Source organism: Columba livia, chromosome 1 (assembly GCF_036013475.1).
Source record: "Columba livia isolate bColLiv1 breed racing homer chromosome 1, bColLiv1.pat.W.v2, whole genome shotgun sequence".
NCBI classification, from domain to species: Eukaryota; Metazoa; Chordata; class Aves; order Columbiformes; family Columbidae; genus Columba; species Columba livia.
Genome location: NC_088602.1, coordinates 30744230 through 30762610, shown reverse-complemented (window position 1 = coordinate 30762610; position 18381 = coordinate 30744230). Strand labels below are relative to the sequence as shown.

The following is an 18381-nucleotide window of genomic DNA, read 5'->3' as shown; positions in this document are numbered from 1 at the left end:
TACATGCAAAACATGTATGCACTTGACAATGGCCTGATTTCTCAGTTTTACACCTGCTACTTAACTGGGATTTATTCAGGCTGTTACCCATCATGATCTTCTCTTTACCACAAGAGCTGCTACACTAGTGATGAACTGCTCTACAATAAACTGCTGCAATTCTGCAATTTGGCTCTCTTTGCCTAGAGAGACCACACTCTTAAGATCAAAAATATGCTTCAACTTCATTACATTACACAAAATCAAAGTATACGTATAGCACCATGTTATATATTGGACTCTCCTGCTGGAGTTTTGTAAGCTTTATTTTAAAACCTGCAGACTGATAGGCACAATTTCTAATCTAATCTTTTGGGGAATGGGGGGTGGGGACAGGCAGGGAGGGCTGGCAAATCCCGAATTTTATTCCTCCAAAGTCAGACTTAAAACAATCCAGGTCATTTTTTGTCCCGATTTGGCATTTCTTAAAAGGTAGCTATTTAAAGCTTGTTTTTCTGATGAAGCATTTTAGAAATACAGCAGGTTATCAGGACCTTCCTACAGCCTTTGAAAAAGTAAACATACTATAATCCAACAGTATATAAAGGAAGCAGTCTTAAATACCACTGTGAGCCTCCCTTTAAGGAAGCATTACCACTGTAAGCAGAACACCACACTTTTATACTACCTGCAAGCCCCAGCATGCAGGGAACTGACAGGCTTGCTTACAAGAGATTTATACAGTAGTAGAAAGGTTAAACATTTTCCCCAGCTAACACAGGTCAGCTGAAACAGAGAGAAGAGACAAAATTATTCTGCAACTTAACCCCACAGATTCATTATCAGCTTTCAGGCTGGGAGGACAACCATCTGCCAAAGTCTATATATGCTATACTAGTTGAAGCCTAAAAAGATGTTACCGATGGATCTAATAGTGTTTGACATGCACAGCATCTGACTACGGTCACTTCTCAGCTTAACATACTCAAACAAGTAACTTCACATCACACCGAAACAGCACATCTCAAAACTACCTCCCCGAGACAAATCTGAACTGTTTCACTGAATTAAGAAAATCAGACTTCAAATCTCAGAGAGGGAAAACTTGGCATAGACAAAACCCTACAAACCACAGAAAATTATGACAGTTTATTCTTGCAAAATTTGAACTGTGAGGCCACACCTAAACACAAGGGTACTAATGCACCACACACAAGGTGCAGAAAGTAAAAATTAATAACTATCAGTCAGTATGTACTATTGAGAAACAAGAATATACAACACTTCCCAAGTTGTGCTACAACATTACAACTCAATTGTTACACATGACTCAAGTCAGACTTAAGTTCATAAAGCTTCTGTAACAAGAGATTTCTTTTCCCCAGTTCCCCATCTGTGAAGAATAATTACTTACCAGTGTGTTTGACAGGTTGACATAACCACAGTAATTCACCAAGTACCCTGTCTTATTACAAGTCAGAAGTATTCAGCAGTATTTCTAATTTCAAGTTCCTTTGCATGTTGTTATAAATAAAATAAATCAGAAAATAATAATAATAAAAAAATAAATCTATCAGATGCTGTTAAATAGATCAGTGTTCTCACTTCTACCTTGAAATTCTGAATACTATTCCAAAGCCAGATACAAAGCATTACATGCCAATATCTCTCCCCAACACCTTCCAGTTGAAAGAAAAAGGATCCTTAGGTTCCCTCAAAGTATCAAAATGGAAATTAATTTAATATGCCCATTATTTAATATGCCCATTTAAAAAAAAAAAAAAAAACACTACACATATTAGGGCTGTTATGTCAAGGGCTGCAAGGAACCTTCTTTCATGGCGATACAAACCACAAAAATGCTAAGCTGACAAAAAAGACACTTGACCTTGAAAACAAAGCAAGCCTCAAGTGAATGTCCAAAATAAGGTTTCAAAGAATGCCCTGTAAAACTGCCTTTGACACTCTCAGTGAGCAGAAGTGACACAGAATACAGCTTTCCTCATCAGACCAGTGTTTCAGCTGGTATCTCTCTCCCAAGAAGAAGCTGACAAGAAACTCAAAGCTCAATTTCAAGGCATCTGTGGAGAAGAGAAATGCTTTGGTTTATGACAGAACAAAAAACTGTACATAAAACTCCTGATATCAACAGTAAGCCTTACTGTCAGCACATCAAAGAATTGTTTTGATGTAATTAAACATTTGGGACCCTCTGGTTCAACTATGTCATACTTCACAAGTACTGTTTATGAAACCCTGTACAAAGGTGCAGGAGATGCTCATTACATGTTAAAGAGCAAGCATCACTGCTGTAACACTACCACTTTATGTCTTAAGACAGCCCATGCACACCTTCCTGGCAAATGAACAAAAAGATTACTTTCAATTTTTGAACAGCATTAAGATTCTAAGGAGAGAATAAAGTCTAACAAGCTTCTCTGGCTTCTTGACCCTTTGTTTAACATAAAAACCATTGAACAGCGTAAGTCATGTAACTGCCAGAAAGGCAACTCATATAGCTCCTGTAAACTAAAAAAAAAAAAAAAAAAAAAAAAAAAAAAAAAAAAAAAATCAAGGCATCCCAAAAATCAATCTGCTGTACCTGTCTAACATACACCAGAACAAGATAACATTTTTCAAACCCTCTGTAGCCAATCCATAATGTAGAAAGTTTTTCCTGAGGGGGACACAACGACAACAAAAATCAAAGGAAGCCAACAAACCCCACCAGAGCTATACAAGACTACAAGAACAAAACTCAGGCTAATTCCAAAGGACAAACTCCTATCTGAGACAAAGCAGTCAAAATAATCCTATTTATGAAAGAACAATTTAAAATACTGGTACTACTTTATGCAGGTTAGATCTCATTCACAATGAAATAACTGAACTAGTCTTAGGGTTTCTGTTAATTTGAAATTTCTACTCAATATCTAAAAATAAATCTTAATTGATTATAAGCACTTTAAAGTCCCTTAAGTCTATCACTTTCAGAGACAAGAAATTCTGGATACTCAATAAGTTACTTCATCCTCAGTTACAGTACAAATCGAAAAACCAAAACTATTTGTATGTGTGAATGATACAACTAGTGAGAAGCTCAAGTCATTACATTCCCTTTATTATGCTGGGATAAAGATTTTCTAAATGAAATTAAAAACAAAGTTTCGTGTACAAGGTGTTTAATAATGTACATTCTCTGCACAGAAAAAAAAAATCAAATGCTGCAGTGGTTTTAAACATTTTAACCATTTTTAGCTACACCAACTGCATCAGATGGAAGATTGAAGTATAACCATAACCTAATGACTAAAAAGTCTACCTACCATTGTAACAATGAGATCTGGAGCTCAGTGTGGTGCTCACCCTGACTAGACACCTCATTAAGTGGGAAACCTGAAGTGTCATCTTTTAATTAACACATTTACACCCCTTCCACTGCAACAGGAGCAAGTCCAGATAACACCAGAGATGGAGAGGCAAGAAACAGATGTTTTTATGCCAGCCAGCACACCAATATTGCCAGGACAGCTGGCCTGACAGCTGCCCTGCATGCAAGCAGTTCATTGGCTGCCCCTGCTCTCCTGCAGGCCAACCGGCACGCACCGGTCTCCAGCCAGTTCACAAAGTGGGAAAGCCAGGCTCATCTTGACAAGACAAACACCACACAAGGTCAGTTTTGGCTATTCTGTGGATACACGAGACACATTTCCAGAAACTTTGGTAAGATGTGCATTTAGTTGCTTTTTAAAGTTCAGCTCCTGTGCTGGTTTTGCCTGGGACAGAGCTGATTTTCTTCCTAGTAGCTAGTACAGTGCAGTGTTTTGGATTTATACTGGAAACAGTGTCAATAAATACAGGGATGTTTTAATGATTGGCCGAGCCATGCTGACACAGAGTCAAGGCCTTTTTTGCTGCCCACACCACCCTACCAGCAAGTCATCTGGGTGTGCACAAGAAGTTGGGAAGGGACACAGGTGGGACAGCTGACCAAAGGAACATTCCATACCATATGATGCCATGTTCAGTATATAAAGCTGAGGTAAGAAGAAGGGGGTGACATTTGGAGTGATGGTGTTTGTCTTCCTAAGTAACTGTTATGCATGATGGAGCCCAGCCTTCCTGGAGATGGCTGAAGACTTGCCTGCCCATGGGAAGTGGTGAATGAATTCCTTGTTTTGCTTTTCTTGTGTGCACAGCTTTTGCTTTACCTTTTAAACTGTCTTTATCTCAACCCCCAAGTTTTCTCGCTTTTACTCTTCTGATTCTCTCCCCCATCCCATGGTGGGGGATGGCAGGGGGAGAAGCGAGTGGCTGTGTGGTGCTTAGTTGCCCGCTGGTGTTAAACAACAACAAGCTATTAAGCGGAAAAGAGAACAAATTCACTGACTGATTCTAACTTTTCTGCATCTACAAACTTCTTTAAAAGATAACTGGCCATTTAAATTCTTTATTTCTGCTCTTGCCTCTCAACATTACAGGAACCGGACTCAGAAAAACAGAAGATATGTGCTTATAGGAAAGAGCTGCCCTGAATATGTAGCTGGGATAGCAAAGTAGCTTGATTAAACATATAGAGTACCCAAAGAGCTTAGCATTTGCAAGTCAATTCCAGACTCCTTCCACCTGCCTAAACTGAAAGAAAAAATTTGGCCCAGTTCCAACAGTTGGATTGGATTTAACTAATACCTCCCCTCTTGCATATGAGCATACTCTAGAGCAGGGGTGTCACTCATTTTCACTGGGGGCCACCTCAGCCTCGCGGCTGCCTTCAAAGGGCCGAATGTAGAGCCGAATGTAATTTTAGGACATTCGGCCCTTTGAAGGCAGCCGCGAGGCTGAGGTGGCCCCCAGTGAAAACGAGTGACACCCCTGCTCTAGAGTATAGTTTAAATACAATGTAGGTGTGGGTGCAATACAGTGAAAGGAGAATGTGTTTAAATTGATGAAGTAAACACTGTTCTTCCATAGAAATTGCTTTACTAGCTTTTTTTCCTTATTCCTTTTCTGACACCTTTTAATGAGCATGGAATACTGCAATGCACATGAAAATGCAGAAGCCTCAGGAGCTGGGCTGGTTTTGGGCAGAAAAAAAACCCCTCAAGTGCTTTTTTGTACACAATAGTTGAGATGATTAAGGTTGTCAGCTGCCTATTTTCGGTTAACAGTAGAAATTAAATATTCCATATTTGCACAGGAACACAATTTGTTAATACATATAAAGTTGAGGCTCAGAACAATGACACTGTTCTACTTGTTCTGGCACAGTTGGCTTCAGCCAAAAATAAAGAGACAAATGGACACTGATAGAAGATGACACTGATGTTCTACCTGTTCAGACTTTCAAAGTGCATATAGCTTAGTCCAAGAATTGCAAGCAAATCACAATACATGAAGGAAAAATTCTGGGATTACTAAATCAAAATTCTGGGGCAGCATCATGATGGTCTGAATGCAACTACTTAATCACAACTGAAAGAACTAAAATCAACAATGCTGTGCATGCTGATCCCCTCTATTTCTTTTGAATGTGCAAAAAAATTTGACATCCATGCCAAACTAAACTAAATGTTTTGCCAAAATTAACCCTTCCTGCTAGATTTCTTCCTTCAGTCACAAGCACCATGGATTATTACTCAACCTTTTTTTGCCTCTAGTGTATGTTCTAGGCAGCCCTTCCCCACACCTAAGTTTGAGATTTACCTAATTACCAAGTACTCTTATAAGGCTCCAAATTGTCTTTCTAAGAAAAACAGTGATTTTTTTTTCAGTCATATAGACTACAAAGTTAGAACAACTTCACCTCTGGCTTTGTTATCATAGCTCCATATTAAATTATGCTGACCCAGTTAGAAATGCAGGCAGGGGGCATGGATTCCACAGTACAAGCAACAGATCATAGAATCACAGATCCACCAAAGAAGCCAAATACACTTAGAATGTGCCTGTACCCTGATCTGAGACTCCAAGAGTCTTATTTCATTTGATTACTGGTGGACCTGAACAGTATTTGCTCCTCTTTTATGGAAACATTCTATAATTTTGCAGAAAGTAATAGGACTCAGTTCAGATTCTCTGTGTGCTGCAGAACCTTAATACTATAAAGTTTCCTTCTGGCTTGTAATTTTTAATGCAGCAATGGTACATTAGGAGCAGAATGCAGTATTTATGCTACTGTATTTTATGCCATAATCTGTCTGGGACTTGTGTTCCTCAGGGTTAGGAAAGGCCACTGAAGGAAAACTAGTTCTTTTGTAGCTCGAGCTGCCATGCTTTTGCCTTTTTTTTTTTTTTTTTTAATCCCCAGTTTGGGGCCCCTAAAATGAATACCAGCTGCTTTTTGCTAGCCAGTCTGTGGCAAGATAATTCAAGTATCTATGTGAACCTGGCTAGTCTCAGCAAACTGGATGCGTGAGATATCCACTGTGATTCCTTTACTTGGTGAAGGGTAATGACTCACCAAAGCCGGACATGCGTGTCAATATGAAAAGCCACAAGCCTCCAATTATTGTTGCTGACGGTGCTGACTCACCTGAAAGCCCTATGGAAGCAAACAAAGCTGCCCATTCACATTATCTACTTCTATTGCCCCAAAATATATTGGCAGAAAAGCAATTCCTAAGTTTATTTCATACCAGTTCTTTTGTAAGCATATTCTTCTAGGTCCTGATATCCTCTATGCATTTGTTTAACCTGCATACTGAGCTACTACCAGTTAAGAAGTGAGATGTGAGCACACGTTTTAATTTCCATATACCAATTACCCAGTTTACAAGTACAGACATATCAAACAAACCTCAGGAAACTGGACCTGAAGCAATTTAGCTGGCTGCATTCAACAAAAATTGCACCAATACTGAAGGACACAAAGCAGTCCAGGATATAATCAACGTGTTATCTGCTGTTTTAATATAGAATAAAAGAGCTGGAATCTCTATTCAACACCAAAACTCAGCTGGGGGAAGGATGACAGAATCTAGTAGATTTTCAGTTACTGCTCTTGTGTGAATCAAGGACATTATACCTAGTCAAAAGCTGTACAGCATTTCCATTCAGATGTAGATCTTAACACCATTAATCACACCTTTACTGACATCAGACCAAAGACCACAATGCAGCTATATGGCCTCCACCTGAAGTCAAACTGAAGTCTCCAGGTAATCCCACGACACACCAAGCTAACTCATCACTGCACAACAGTTGGTCTGCACAGACCAGCGGGCAGGCAGCAAGGATCACCAACTAATTCAAAATATTTGGCTTGTCCTGTGGTCCTAGCAGGGCAAGGAACCTGTCCATGTAGTCTTCCAAAGAGCTGCGGCAACGCAGCCACTGCTATCTCCACTTTGACAAGAGCCCACCATGAAGAACTTCACTGTGGAGTTTGGTCATTTATGCAACAGCCCAAAAGAAACTACTGGTCTGAAGGATAATTCTATCAAGTTATTTGTTTGGTTTTTGTTTGGCTGGTTGTGCTTTTGTTTTTTTCCCCTGTACTTTTTGAAAACAGAAGAGCACACTTAATTTTACAATGATGCCAGCTCTGCCTATCTGGGCACTGTGATATGCCCAATAAGCACCAAGAACAGTGGATAACCTAGACAGTCAAACAATTCCTATTCACACTTTTTTAAAAACTTAGGAGATTAAGGCTTGACACAGTCTAAATACGTACAAGTATTTGAAACTTGTTACAGTTTTGTCACAGGAATCTGCTTTTGCCAGTACACAAATTTCTATTAAGTTATGTGAACACTAAAAAGATATTTGTTATTTTCCCATATTGCACAGTGTAGCAGATGCTTTAGAATCTCCTGGAAATAGAAGTTTATCCTGCCCTTGAGAGAAAACAAGCAAAGCACCTATATGACTCCCAGGTCTCTCCAAGACATGACACCACCTCTGTCTTCCAGAATTTCTAAGCAAGCATCCCTCCCATCATTCCCTTAGCGAGGGAGGAAAGTACACCAACCTGTCTACTCAAGCAGAACAGTTGATTGCCACTGCAAAAGAGCAGGAGTCCCTTTCCTCTTTTATAGTCTAGAATACCCCAATTCAGAGGTATAGGTACAGATTGTTCTAACAGATGTTGGCAGAAACCAAATGCACCACAGACTTTTAATGCCATACTTCAGAGCAAAAATACTGTCTTTGCTTGTGTGCAGGACACAAAAACAGAAAATAGCAGAGCAAAATTAAAATGATTATTCGTGGTAACTATCTGAAAACATCAGACGAAAATTTTGATTTTTAGATCACCATAAAGATTTAAATAAATTCTTTTAAATGTAAAAACTTTTATAAAAATAGTAGATAACCACTTTCAAGAATCTAATTACAAAATCAAGTGTTTGGTCAAAAAGGTCTCACAGACTTCTGGGGCAAATGCCACAGAAGACCAGACACTCTTAAGCTTGCCAAATATTTATACTAGTTTCCCCTAGGAAGAAAAAAAAAAAAATAAAACCTTCTAGACTAAATACTAGCCAGATACCTTCTTGTGCAATCTGTGTTTGAACAGACACTCCCTTTCCAGATACGTGAACAGTCTTCAACTGTAATATCAAAGTACCTGACAACTATTCTATGATTCTATGATGTATTTATAAGCACCTCCCTGTGAAGAGAGAAAAAAGTCCTATTATTCCATCTATAAAATAGGAAACAATAATTGCAATTTGCATATATTCATAGGGTGCCATGAAAAAAACAACAAACCAAGTCCCTACAGAGCTAGTCTATATTCAATCACAGCAAGGGTTTGTTTTTTTTTTTTATAATATTACATGGCTCAAATGAAATCAGATTTTTTAATCTATTTTTTGAAAGATAAAAATCAAAAGGCAAAAAAAAGATTAAACATGTGCTAGCTGCCTAATTAAATCTATGAAGAGATGATTCTGCTCAAGATGCAAGATAAAACAACAAACCCAGCTGACAACCCAGGAAGAAGATGGAGCATCAGGAATTGGAAAATACACTCCAATAACATTCCACAGTCTCTTATGAACCCTGCCAGCAACCCTTCTGATTTAATAATTTTAGTATTCTGAAAGCTAGGTGCTTCTACCTCACTTTTTAACATGATATAAGCCCCAATTCTATGTTTCTGCTGTTTGAACATTTTGGGTATCATACTTTTCTCCTTGAGGATACCTTCAGTTTCTAAAAATTCCAATTTATACATCTTTCCATAGAAAGGGTATCAGCTAGCCTTAAGAAGTCACTTAGACCACCAGAAGCAGTCTGGTTTTGATGAACAAGAACCAGTACAAAATTCCTTCAAACCTCACAGCTATAGAGCCCACCAAAACACAGGTTCCATAGAGGTATAGTGGGCAGTATCCCTACTGGCAATGGGCATGAGGAGAAGGTACTGCCAGATTCTGAACTGGTGACTCCTGATGCTCAAAAGCGCCACCATCTTGGTTGTCTATGTCAGAGCTCCTTAAACATCTCTTCTTGTCTGGAAGGTTGTTCTTCACTGTTGTTTGTTCAGTGTTATGAACACTACCCATTACCAGCCTACGTTCTCCTTGCATGCCTGACAAACAGTGGTTAACAGGATCCTGCTGACTCCTAGCAGGGCTCTCTCATTTCAAGATTCTCTCTTGATGTGGAAAGCCTTCTATATCTGGATGCAAGTCAGGTTTTTGGTGCAGAGAAATCACTACCACTGACTTTGCATCTAACAGTTGTGTGCAGGGAAAGAAGCAAGAAACCCTGATGCCAAAAAGCTTCATGCAAAGACAATATCTGCTGCTTAGGGTGACCTTAGCTTACCTGGGTAAGAGCTACAATGTCTCTCTGCATAATTCCATCAACTTTCTGACTTGCACTGTAGTTGACCAGGAAAACACAAGGGCCAGGGCATCCTGAGAACTGCAAACCTGAAATCTCACACTGCACCTGGCCAGGAATCCCTTACTGCATCTCTGAAAACCTGGCCAGAACTCACCCAGGCACCCTGTCTGACCACCTTCTCCTCCTGCAAACATGCTTTAACTATGTTCCATGCCAGCAGGTTTGCAATGATGCTCAAGCACTCACTAAAATACAGGGTTTTTCAAAAAGACAGACCTGATTTTTTACTTACACCATTTTGAAATTGGGTCCCCCTTTTTGAAACACCCTGAACATCTCTATCAGGGCTAACAAATGAGGAAGCCATTTCTCCAAGTTGATTTTGCAAATCACCTATTCCATCACTACCTCCAAAGTCCATCTTACTGAAACTGAAAATAACCAAAGTTAAAAAACACAAAACAAGAGATCCTCAGCTGGTCAGACATGACAGAATATAGGGAACAGAGTAATTCAGTAATAGGTCTTTGAATGGGGAAGATATTAATTTTGTCTCCTGTTCTGCTGCTATTTTTACAGTATATGTTCCTATTTTTTACTTGCTGTATTTATTAAACATACACACAAAATAAAGCTTAAAACTCACTGTAACATTTGTTTGACCTGAGAAACGAGATGAGTGTCAGCTGACCCAGAAGAAACTACGTGGAGCTTCCCCCATAGATTTAATGGTGTCAACCTGACTGTGAAGAGATAATAATCCAACAGTTAAATATCACAAGACAAGGTGTACCTCCTCCCCTTCACACTGACCTCTATGAGCCAGCGCTGGTCTTCCCCAGACATGAAGAGCTGGCTGAGGAAGCTAAGGGAGCAGAAAATTACGGAAATATTAAAAGCTTTGTAACTACTTAACTCCAAGGCACCGCCAGCTCTGATGCAGGACTACCTTCTTGGAAGAAACTAGCTCTTTTGACTACCCATGTCAAATTTTGTGAAATGGGAAGCGAAGCCCACAGATTCTGCTGTTACAGAATTAATCGGGGAATACAAATTCAGTATCAGAGTTCCACAGTGCTGGGTATTTTGGAAGGAACTGATAGATCCTATTCTTGGAAAACATAGAGGTTTAGATTCCTTTTTCATTTCATGTCAGTTCATTTGGAAATTTGTCTTAACTACTTGATGACATGCCCCATCAGCTTCAATCAGTTTGTTGCTCCTTCTGGCCTAACCTTATAAATTAGATGCCTAATTTCACTTCCAACCCCACAATAAATACAGATTTGATCACTCGCTTGTAGCTGGTACATCCTCCTAATCGCTGCCTTGTCAGATAACACAGTTTTAGAGGACAAAATGTGCTGGAATTGCGAAATATTATGAAAACCTAAAAGGATTTATGTGAAAATAGCTAAAGAGCTGTCAAAACTAGTACGCCAGTTATGCTGCTACCAACTTTGACCAGACTTTGACAGTTTACAAGTTAGAAATCAATCCCTTAATAGAAGCAGCTTTAGAGATATCAGTGCAACTGCTATGGTGTTACAAATACGCAAGAATGAAGAAAAACAGATTCTGTAATTACAGGAAGATTAGCTAGGGCTTGGTATATCACAACAACAAATAGCAATAATTGGGCCTCAATACAGCAAGCAGCGATCCCAATCAGCTTATGAAGATTATGTTCATCATGAGATGCCATCTCCAAATTGTTTTCTGAAATAAACTATGGCTTCATAAGGTATCTGTGTCTTTAAACATTTTAAAATGCAACACATTCAATTGATTTTTGACCTCACAAGGAAAATACAAGACAGCATATTTAAGTGGAGCTAAATGTTGTTTGCTTTCTGCCAAGAGCCCAAAACATTTAACGGCATTGTACTACCTACATGCAGATTAACTGAAGTTTGGAGAATCCTGTAGCAATAGCAACTGAGGAGGCTTCACACATCTACCTCTTACTTCTTACCCATGTTATTTTTTCCAAGGTACAAACACACACCTGTATTCTCCCAAAAGTATATTGGCCTGAGAGTGCAATAAGAAGCTGCAGGAGTCAGAGCTTAGAAACTCTGTGTGAAAGTACTGGATCTTATATGAAATCCAGTTCTTAACAGGAAGCTACCTGACAGCTGTGTTTTCACTTGAACTATTGAGATTCACTGAGTCCATGAGGTTATTAAGACAGCAGGTCTATAGTATCTCAAACCAACCTAAATCAGCTGTCCCAGCCCTATTCCCTCCCATCTCTTCGTTTTGCCAGTATCAGTTCCTGTACCAACAAAGTAAAAGGCAGAAAGCTGATAAATTTGTAAAAATTTGCTCCTGAAAGAAACTGAGTTGTTGTAGAGTATCTGGGAGTAAAAGGCTTTCTGGTATTGCTACAAGCCTTATTTGCTTAATATAGTGTTTGAGGGGAACACAGCGGAGTACAGCAAAAACACCAGCCAGTATCAGGCAATGAGCCGGTAGCATCACATCTGCTCATTCTTAACATTGCCCAGCTATGGTACCTCCACTACAATAAGCCTTTGACCAGAACATGGCTTTAAGACAACCTATACCTTTCTCAGATGCCCACAAACTACAGATTTGGCCTCCCCAGAATGACACTCTTCTGCTAGCAAAAAAAAATCATGGCAGCATGACAGAAAAATGTGAATAAATTCAAGCATCCTCAAGAACTAGATCCACACTGTTAGCAAAGCAACAACGGTAAATACACTGAAGCTGCCAGAGCTGATGATTGAGATCTGAGCTATGCGCAGTTTCTTCTTCTGCCTCATCTGGGGTCAGAATAAAGATACAGAATGAAAATGAATCCTTCAAAGTCCCTGAACCCAAAGGTGATACAAAGCAAAAGGTGATCCAGTTGCCCCCAAAAAACTCTAAATGGGGAAAAGACATAAGTGGCCAGGACCTCTGAAGCTTAAAATCAAACAGAGTGGGAGTAGATGAAAGACGACAGAAGAGCTACATCTCCTTTTGGTAAATAGTCTTCAAAAATTTCAGGAGGTTAATCCTATGGCCTAAACAACATAAGTTCAAGGACTTGTGTTCTTGACTTATGATTAGGGGTGTGACAAATAAACGAAATTTTAATCCCCATCATTCAAGTGGTTTTACAGAAAGATATTTAGGCTATAATGCACTAAATCCTCACTAGTTCTTGTTGGTTTGGGTCTTTTGTCCTTTTGTTTGGTTGGTTTGGGTTTTGGCTTTGTTTGGTATTTGGTTGTGGGTTTTTTTTGTGTGTGTGGTGTTTGTTGGGGGAGGGGGGGGTGTTTAACTTTTTGTTGTTGTTTTGTTTTTTAAATGAGTGCACATGGAGCTTTATTATTGAACCAGTATGCATTTTGCTAATTATATGACCACATAGCCTCACTGCATTACACACAAAAATAACAGTAAGTCATGCAGATAGCCCTACAAATTATAACATCTCCATTCATCAAGAATTTTTCCTCAGTTTAAGTCAGGGATGCTGACTAATCCCGACAAAAAGAAATGGGCTGGATTGTTTGATTTGTCACCTTAAACATCACAACAATGAGCCAACATATGGGTGCCTGCTATTGTAATAAAGAATAAGTAACACCTCTAGTCCAATAAGTTAGAGGAGTAAAAAAGTCTAAGAAGGATGTTACTAGGCGAAGAATGAAGGTGAAGAACTGTAAATAGAAAAATCAGAAGGCTCAAACTAGGCTTTCTTTTTTGAAAGCTAGTCTACCTTAGACGTCAACATAAACAAAAAAATACAGCAGTTACAAGGGTTATCACAAATTAAGTGACTGCAACTTTTCAGTCTTGTCCTATAAAGACTCAATTGTATTGGAATAATCAGTGCCATACACTTAGAAGAAACCCACTGAGACTTAAGACTACATGCCTACAATCAACACAGGAACACCTTCTCTTCATATATGAGACAATTTAAAAAGCCCTTTCACATCTCTGGAGAATATAAAATTGAGAAGGTTGTGCAGAGAAACTGTTCTGGAAGTTGTTTGTCCAGATGAAGCCACTAGTGTCTTGGCTCCTTTTCATTCAGCTCTGCAGGTTCAGATTAGCTCTGTCTGCTGCTAATCACATGTCAGTACCTACAAAAATAGAAGAGTCTCACTAATAAAAACAGGAACACAAACTCTCATTACCTGAGTAATGCTTCATTTCTGGCATTTGATTTTCCTATTATCCCTTTTAGGGGCTAAATACTTTTTGGAATTATTAACAACCTCAAGATCAGAATTCCAGTTCTATACACACAACCTATCTCCCTAACAGAGGAAGCCAACAAAAAGGTAAGAAACTTCCACCCAGACCTGAAACTATGAAATGTGCAGGTCAAGGATTCAGAAGCTTTGACTTCTGCTCAACAGATCCTTTTCTTTGCTAACAGAAAAGGAGCATAGTGAGAAGTTGCATGGGGTACTGAGATCTGCCTCAAAATAAAACAAAAATAGTTATCTTTTCTTTCCCTTAAAACTGCATTAACAAAAAGCAAAGACAATTACATGGTATAAGAAACCTAGTAATAAAACCTGAGTTAACAACAAATTAAAGGAGTAAGTATTTTGGTCTGCCAGAAGAGTCTGTACCCAGAGGGGATCAGTAATAACTCATCAGTATTTATAAGAAGCCAAAGGAAGATTACTAAAGAATGTATTCAAACCTGATGAGTTTAAAGGTAGTGACTGTCTCCAGGCAGAAGGTGACTCAAATGCCACTGTTCTCAAACTGAACTTGAGAGCATACAGCTTGGAATATCTTAGACCATGATTTATTACTCCATCATCCTAACCATTTATTTTATCTTTGGTGGAATTTGACAAAATGTGTAGATCAATGTCAATGATAGCACTGATGCCTCCTGGTTTCCAAAGTTAAATACAGAAAACTGGAAGAAGAATCTCTATTAAAAACTCCTTACTGTAGCACAGGCACCAAAACAATTGTATTTAATTGCTGACCATTGGGAATTATGTAGAATATTTGATTTAGAAAATAAACATTTTGTGGAGAACTGGTAACTTTCACTAAAGACAGACAATTTGTCCAATCAGCAGGTCAGCCTGTGTACCAGTATTTCAACAGAAGCACAGTAAGTAATGGCAGTTATACAACACTGCTGTGCTCCTTCATTCTCCACTATAAACTGAACTGATATTGTTTTACTTCTAGAGAGTTAAGTTAAAGTTTACCTGGAAGGGTACTTCTAACACAAACTTATTTAAATAAATACCAGATCAGAAAAGAGGCAAAAAGGAGGTCTGGTAAAAAATTTCAGACATTTAATACAAATTAGGCTATTTTGAAAGACGCTGACACATTTCTAATCTTGTACAGTCCTTTAAATGAATCTAAATTTCATTTTAGCCTATCACTACGTGTATACAACTTGGACATACTTCTGTGTTTCATCTGTTTGTTGCCCATAAAAGAAAGATGCTTCTTAGATTTTAACCCTTTTCAAAAGCATGGATGAAACCTTTAACCACATTAACATTGTTGGAGCTATCTACTAAACGACCTCAGGCTCAGCCACAAAAAGAAGCCAGTCAGCACACCGGAAGATAACCCTAGAGGATATACTTCTCCCTAACAGCAAATACCCAATTCCAAAATAATTAATCCCCTTCAGGAGCTAAACTACCTTAGCTGGTCTGGCATAACTAATTTCAGGAAAGCTCAGGCAGTCAATTCCCTTCTTCCCGCCGTAGAGGCAGATATTTAATTCCCCTAATCTCGGGCATGCTATAATATAAGCAAGTATGGATGGTAGATCAGTTCACACGAGGCACAAACATACCTAACCTTTCCCTGTTTAGAGGTTTGATGGATTCAGGCCAGTGACTGAGAAAGCAGCAGCAAAGTCAGTAATCAAGACAGGGAGATGAGACAAGGACAAAATGAATGAGGAGTAGTAGGACGAGCCTCACTGGATGAGAAGGGGAAAAAGAAACCCCTCACGCCTCCTCCTTCCCCTGAAAAGTGAATGCTAAACAGAAGGATGGGCAATTTTTAGTTACCTTCTAACATTTCCTAAGGTTAGCCAGAAGTGTTGAAGTTACCATACCCTTTACACACAATATTTTCTGTGAAAAAGATTCACTGTCACCAAGTTAAACAAAAAATAAGATAAAGATAAGTTTACACTGTGAATGTCATCTTAAAGACACTGCTGCTGCTAAGCCTGACCTGCATAAAATTGTCTCCACCCAAACAATAGCAGCAGAGGTGTGGATTCTGCTAAGATATAAAATGTGCTTTCAAAGGACCAAAAAACAAGCCCTGCTGACCACAGAATTAAGTGATAAAATCAACAGAGGCATTGAAAACACCCTCAGGTGAAGTCAAAGTAACCTGACACATTATCTAGGTTTTCACTCTAGCGAATCCTAATCGGATTTCAATACTAGTCTGATTCCAGAACAACTCCCTCCCCGTTCCTTTCCTATTACAGAAACTTAAACACAAGATCTGGGATTGCCTCCCTTTTCAGTTGAGACTAGAACTGAAGATGTCCCCGGTAATGTCACACAGATTCAGAAGACCTTCGGAATACCTCCAGAGAATAAGCTTCCAATCACCCAGGGTCTCTCAAATTCGGGAGAGTAAACTAATACCCCATTAGCCTTAATAAGCACCACACTCCTTCCCGATTTAGCTGGAGACGCCCAGCAGACGATTACTTTTGTGCCTACAAGCATTAAGGAAAAAAAAAAAAAAAAAAAGAAAAAAGAAAAAAAAAAAAGGGTTGATTTAAGGCAATACAGGAAGCAAAATGGGCCAGCATGGTACCCGGTAAAAAGGCGGATCAGAGTGTGGGAGCGGCCCCTACCACCAGCAGAGGCCTCCGTGTGCGGCAGCGGCACAGCGGGGCACGGGAGGACGGGCAGGGCAGCCCCTCGCCCCGGCGGAAGGGTTACTACCGCCCCGAGGGGCTGGCACAAAAGGAAGCCGACACCATTGTCCACCCCACCCGAGCCCCGATCCCGCCGCGCACGGGGGAGGGGGCCCGGGGAGGAGGCAGGACGGGAGGCAGCTGGGCCGGGAGTGAGGAGCGCTGCGGGAGGAGGGGACGCGGGGCGGGGTGGGGGGGGGGCGGGATGCATCCCCCCGCCTACCGGCCCTGCCCGGGCACCGCCGTCGGCGCGGGGCCCAGCGGGCTCTCCCGAAGCCCGGCAAGCCGGGGAGGCGGTGAAGGGGGCGCGGTGAGGCCCGCACGCCGCCCGCCGGGGTTGCGCTTGGCCCGGCCGCGCCAACCCTTCCCCCGCCGCCGCCTCCTTCGCCCCCCGCCGGCCGCGCCCGCATGACGGAGGAGAAAAATCCCCCGCGGGCGTTCTCCCCGCCGCCGCCCGCCCGCCCGCCCCGGGCGACGGCTCTCCGCCTCCTTCCCGCCGCCCGCCGGCGGCGACACGAGCGCGGCCAGGCCCCGGCCCCTCCTCTCGCCCGCCGGAGGCGGAGGCCGGGCCCGGCCGGGGGCCCCGCACCTACCTCCACGTCGCGGCCCTTGTTCTTGAAGCTCTTGATGCGGTGGTTCTCCAGGCCCGCAGCGGCGGCGGCGGCGTTCTCGGCCATGGCGGCGGCGGCTCCCGGCGGCGGCGGCTCGCGGCTCCTGTGAGGCGGCTCCGGCGGCGGCTCCCGGCGGCTCGCGCGAGGGGCGGGCGCGGGGGGAGGAGAGGGGGGCGGGGGGACGCGGGACGCTCCGTGACGAGTGCGAGGGGGGAGGGAGGGGGGAGAAGAGCGAAGAGGGGGGGCCGAGCGCGCGCGCCGTTGCTGAGTGACGGGGAGGGCGGCCGCGAGCCCACGTGACGCGGCGGGCGGGCCCCGCCAATCGCGGCGCCGCCGCCTCGCCCCGCCCGCCCCGCGTGACCGGCGCAGGGAGCCCTGCGGGGCGGGGGCGCCGGTGCCGCACCGCATTCTGGGGGGTGTAGTCCTGGGGGGCGGTGGCCTCGCACGTGGAGCGGGCGGGAGCGCGCCCTGCCGGGCGGGCGGGGACGCCGCCGGGCTCCCGGCTCCGGCCGCGGAGTTCCCGCTCAATGCTGAATCCTGTTGGGCTCCGGGAAACGCTCCGGGCGGCGGGGAGGCCCTGGCAGCGGTGCGGCCTCATGCTTCTGAGGGGCGCCAGGGCCTTACGTGCCCCGTCCGGATCAACCCTGATGGGGCTGCGGTGGGTACAGGGCACCCCGGCCTCCGGGAAGCTCCCCGAGCCCCCGCGCCCCTGTTAGCTGCCGGTTTGTCCCCACAGTGCGCTGCGCGGTGACCTCGCTGGCGTGGCTCACCCGCAGAGCCGGCCTCGGGTGGCTCTGGCAGCCACGGGTGCACAGGGGGCCGCTCCGCACCTCCCTCAGCGCTGACATCCCTGTATGGTGCCTGGCATATGCTGCACGACAAGCACCCAGCAAATCCGGATGTTTTGGGAAGCCCCAAGTCTCCTTCAGCTCCCATGCCACACAAGGGAGCCCTACCTGGGAAGAAAGTCCTGCACTGTGCGAACGTGCCCTTCGTGCCACACGTGCACGTGGCAGCCCTGTGCGTCCCCGGGATAGCGTACCTGCTGCAATGTGGAGCACCCAAATTGTCAAAACT

The 18381-nt window shown here is 42.6% G+C and overlaps 1 protein-coding gene across 1 annotated transcript in view; it reads right to left on the bottom strand.

The window, feature by feature from the left end:
• The window catches only part of KPNA3 (karyopherin subunit alpha 3), a 53885-nt gene extending 36415 nt beyond the window's left edge, over positions 1-17470 (bottom strand). The window contains exon 1 of the mRNA XM_065053515.1: positions 17287-17470. Coding sequence (XP_064909587.1) covers positions 17287-17370 — 84 coding nt within the window. The 5' untranslated portion in view covers positions 17371-17470. The remainder of the gene's footprint in view (positions 1-17286) is intronic.
• Positions 17471-18381: the final 911 nt, after the last annotated feature.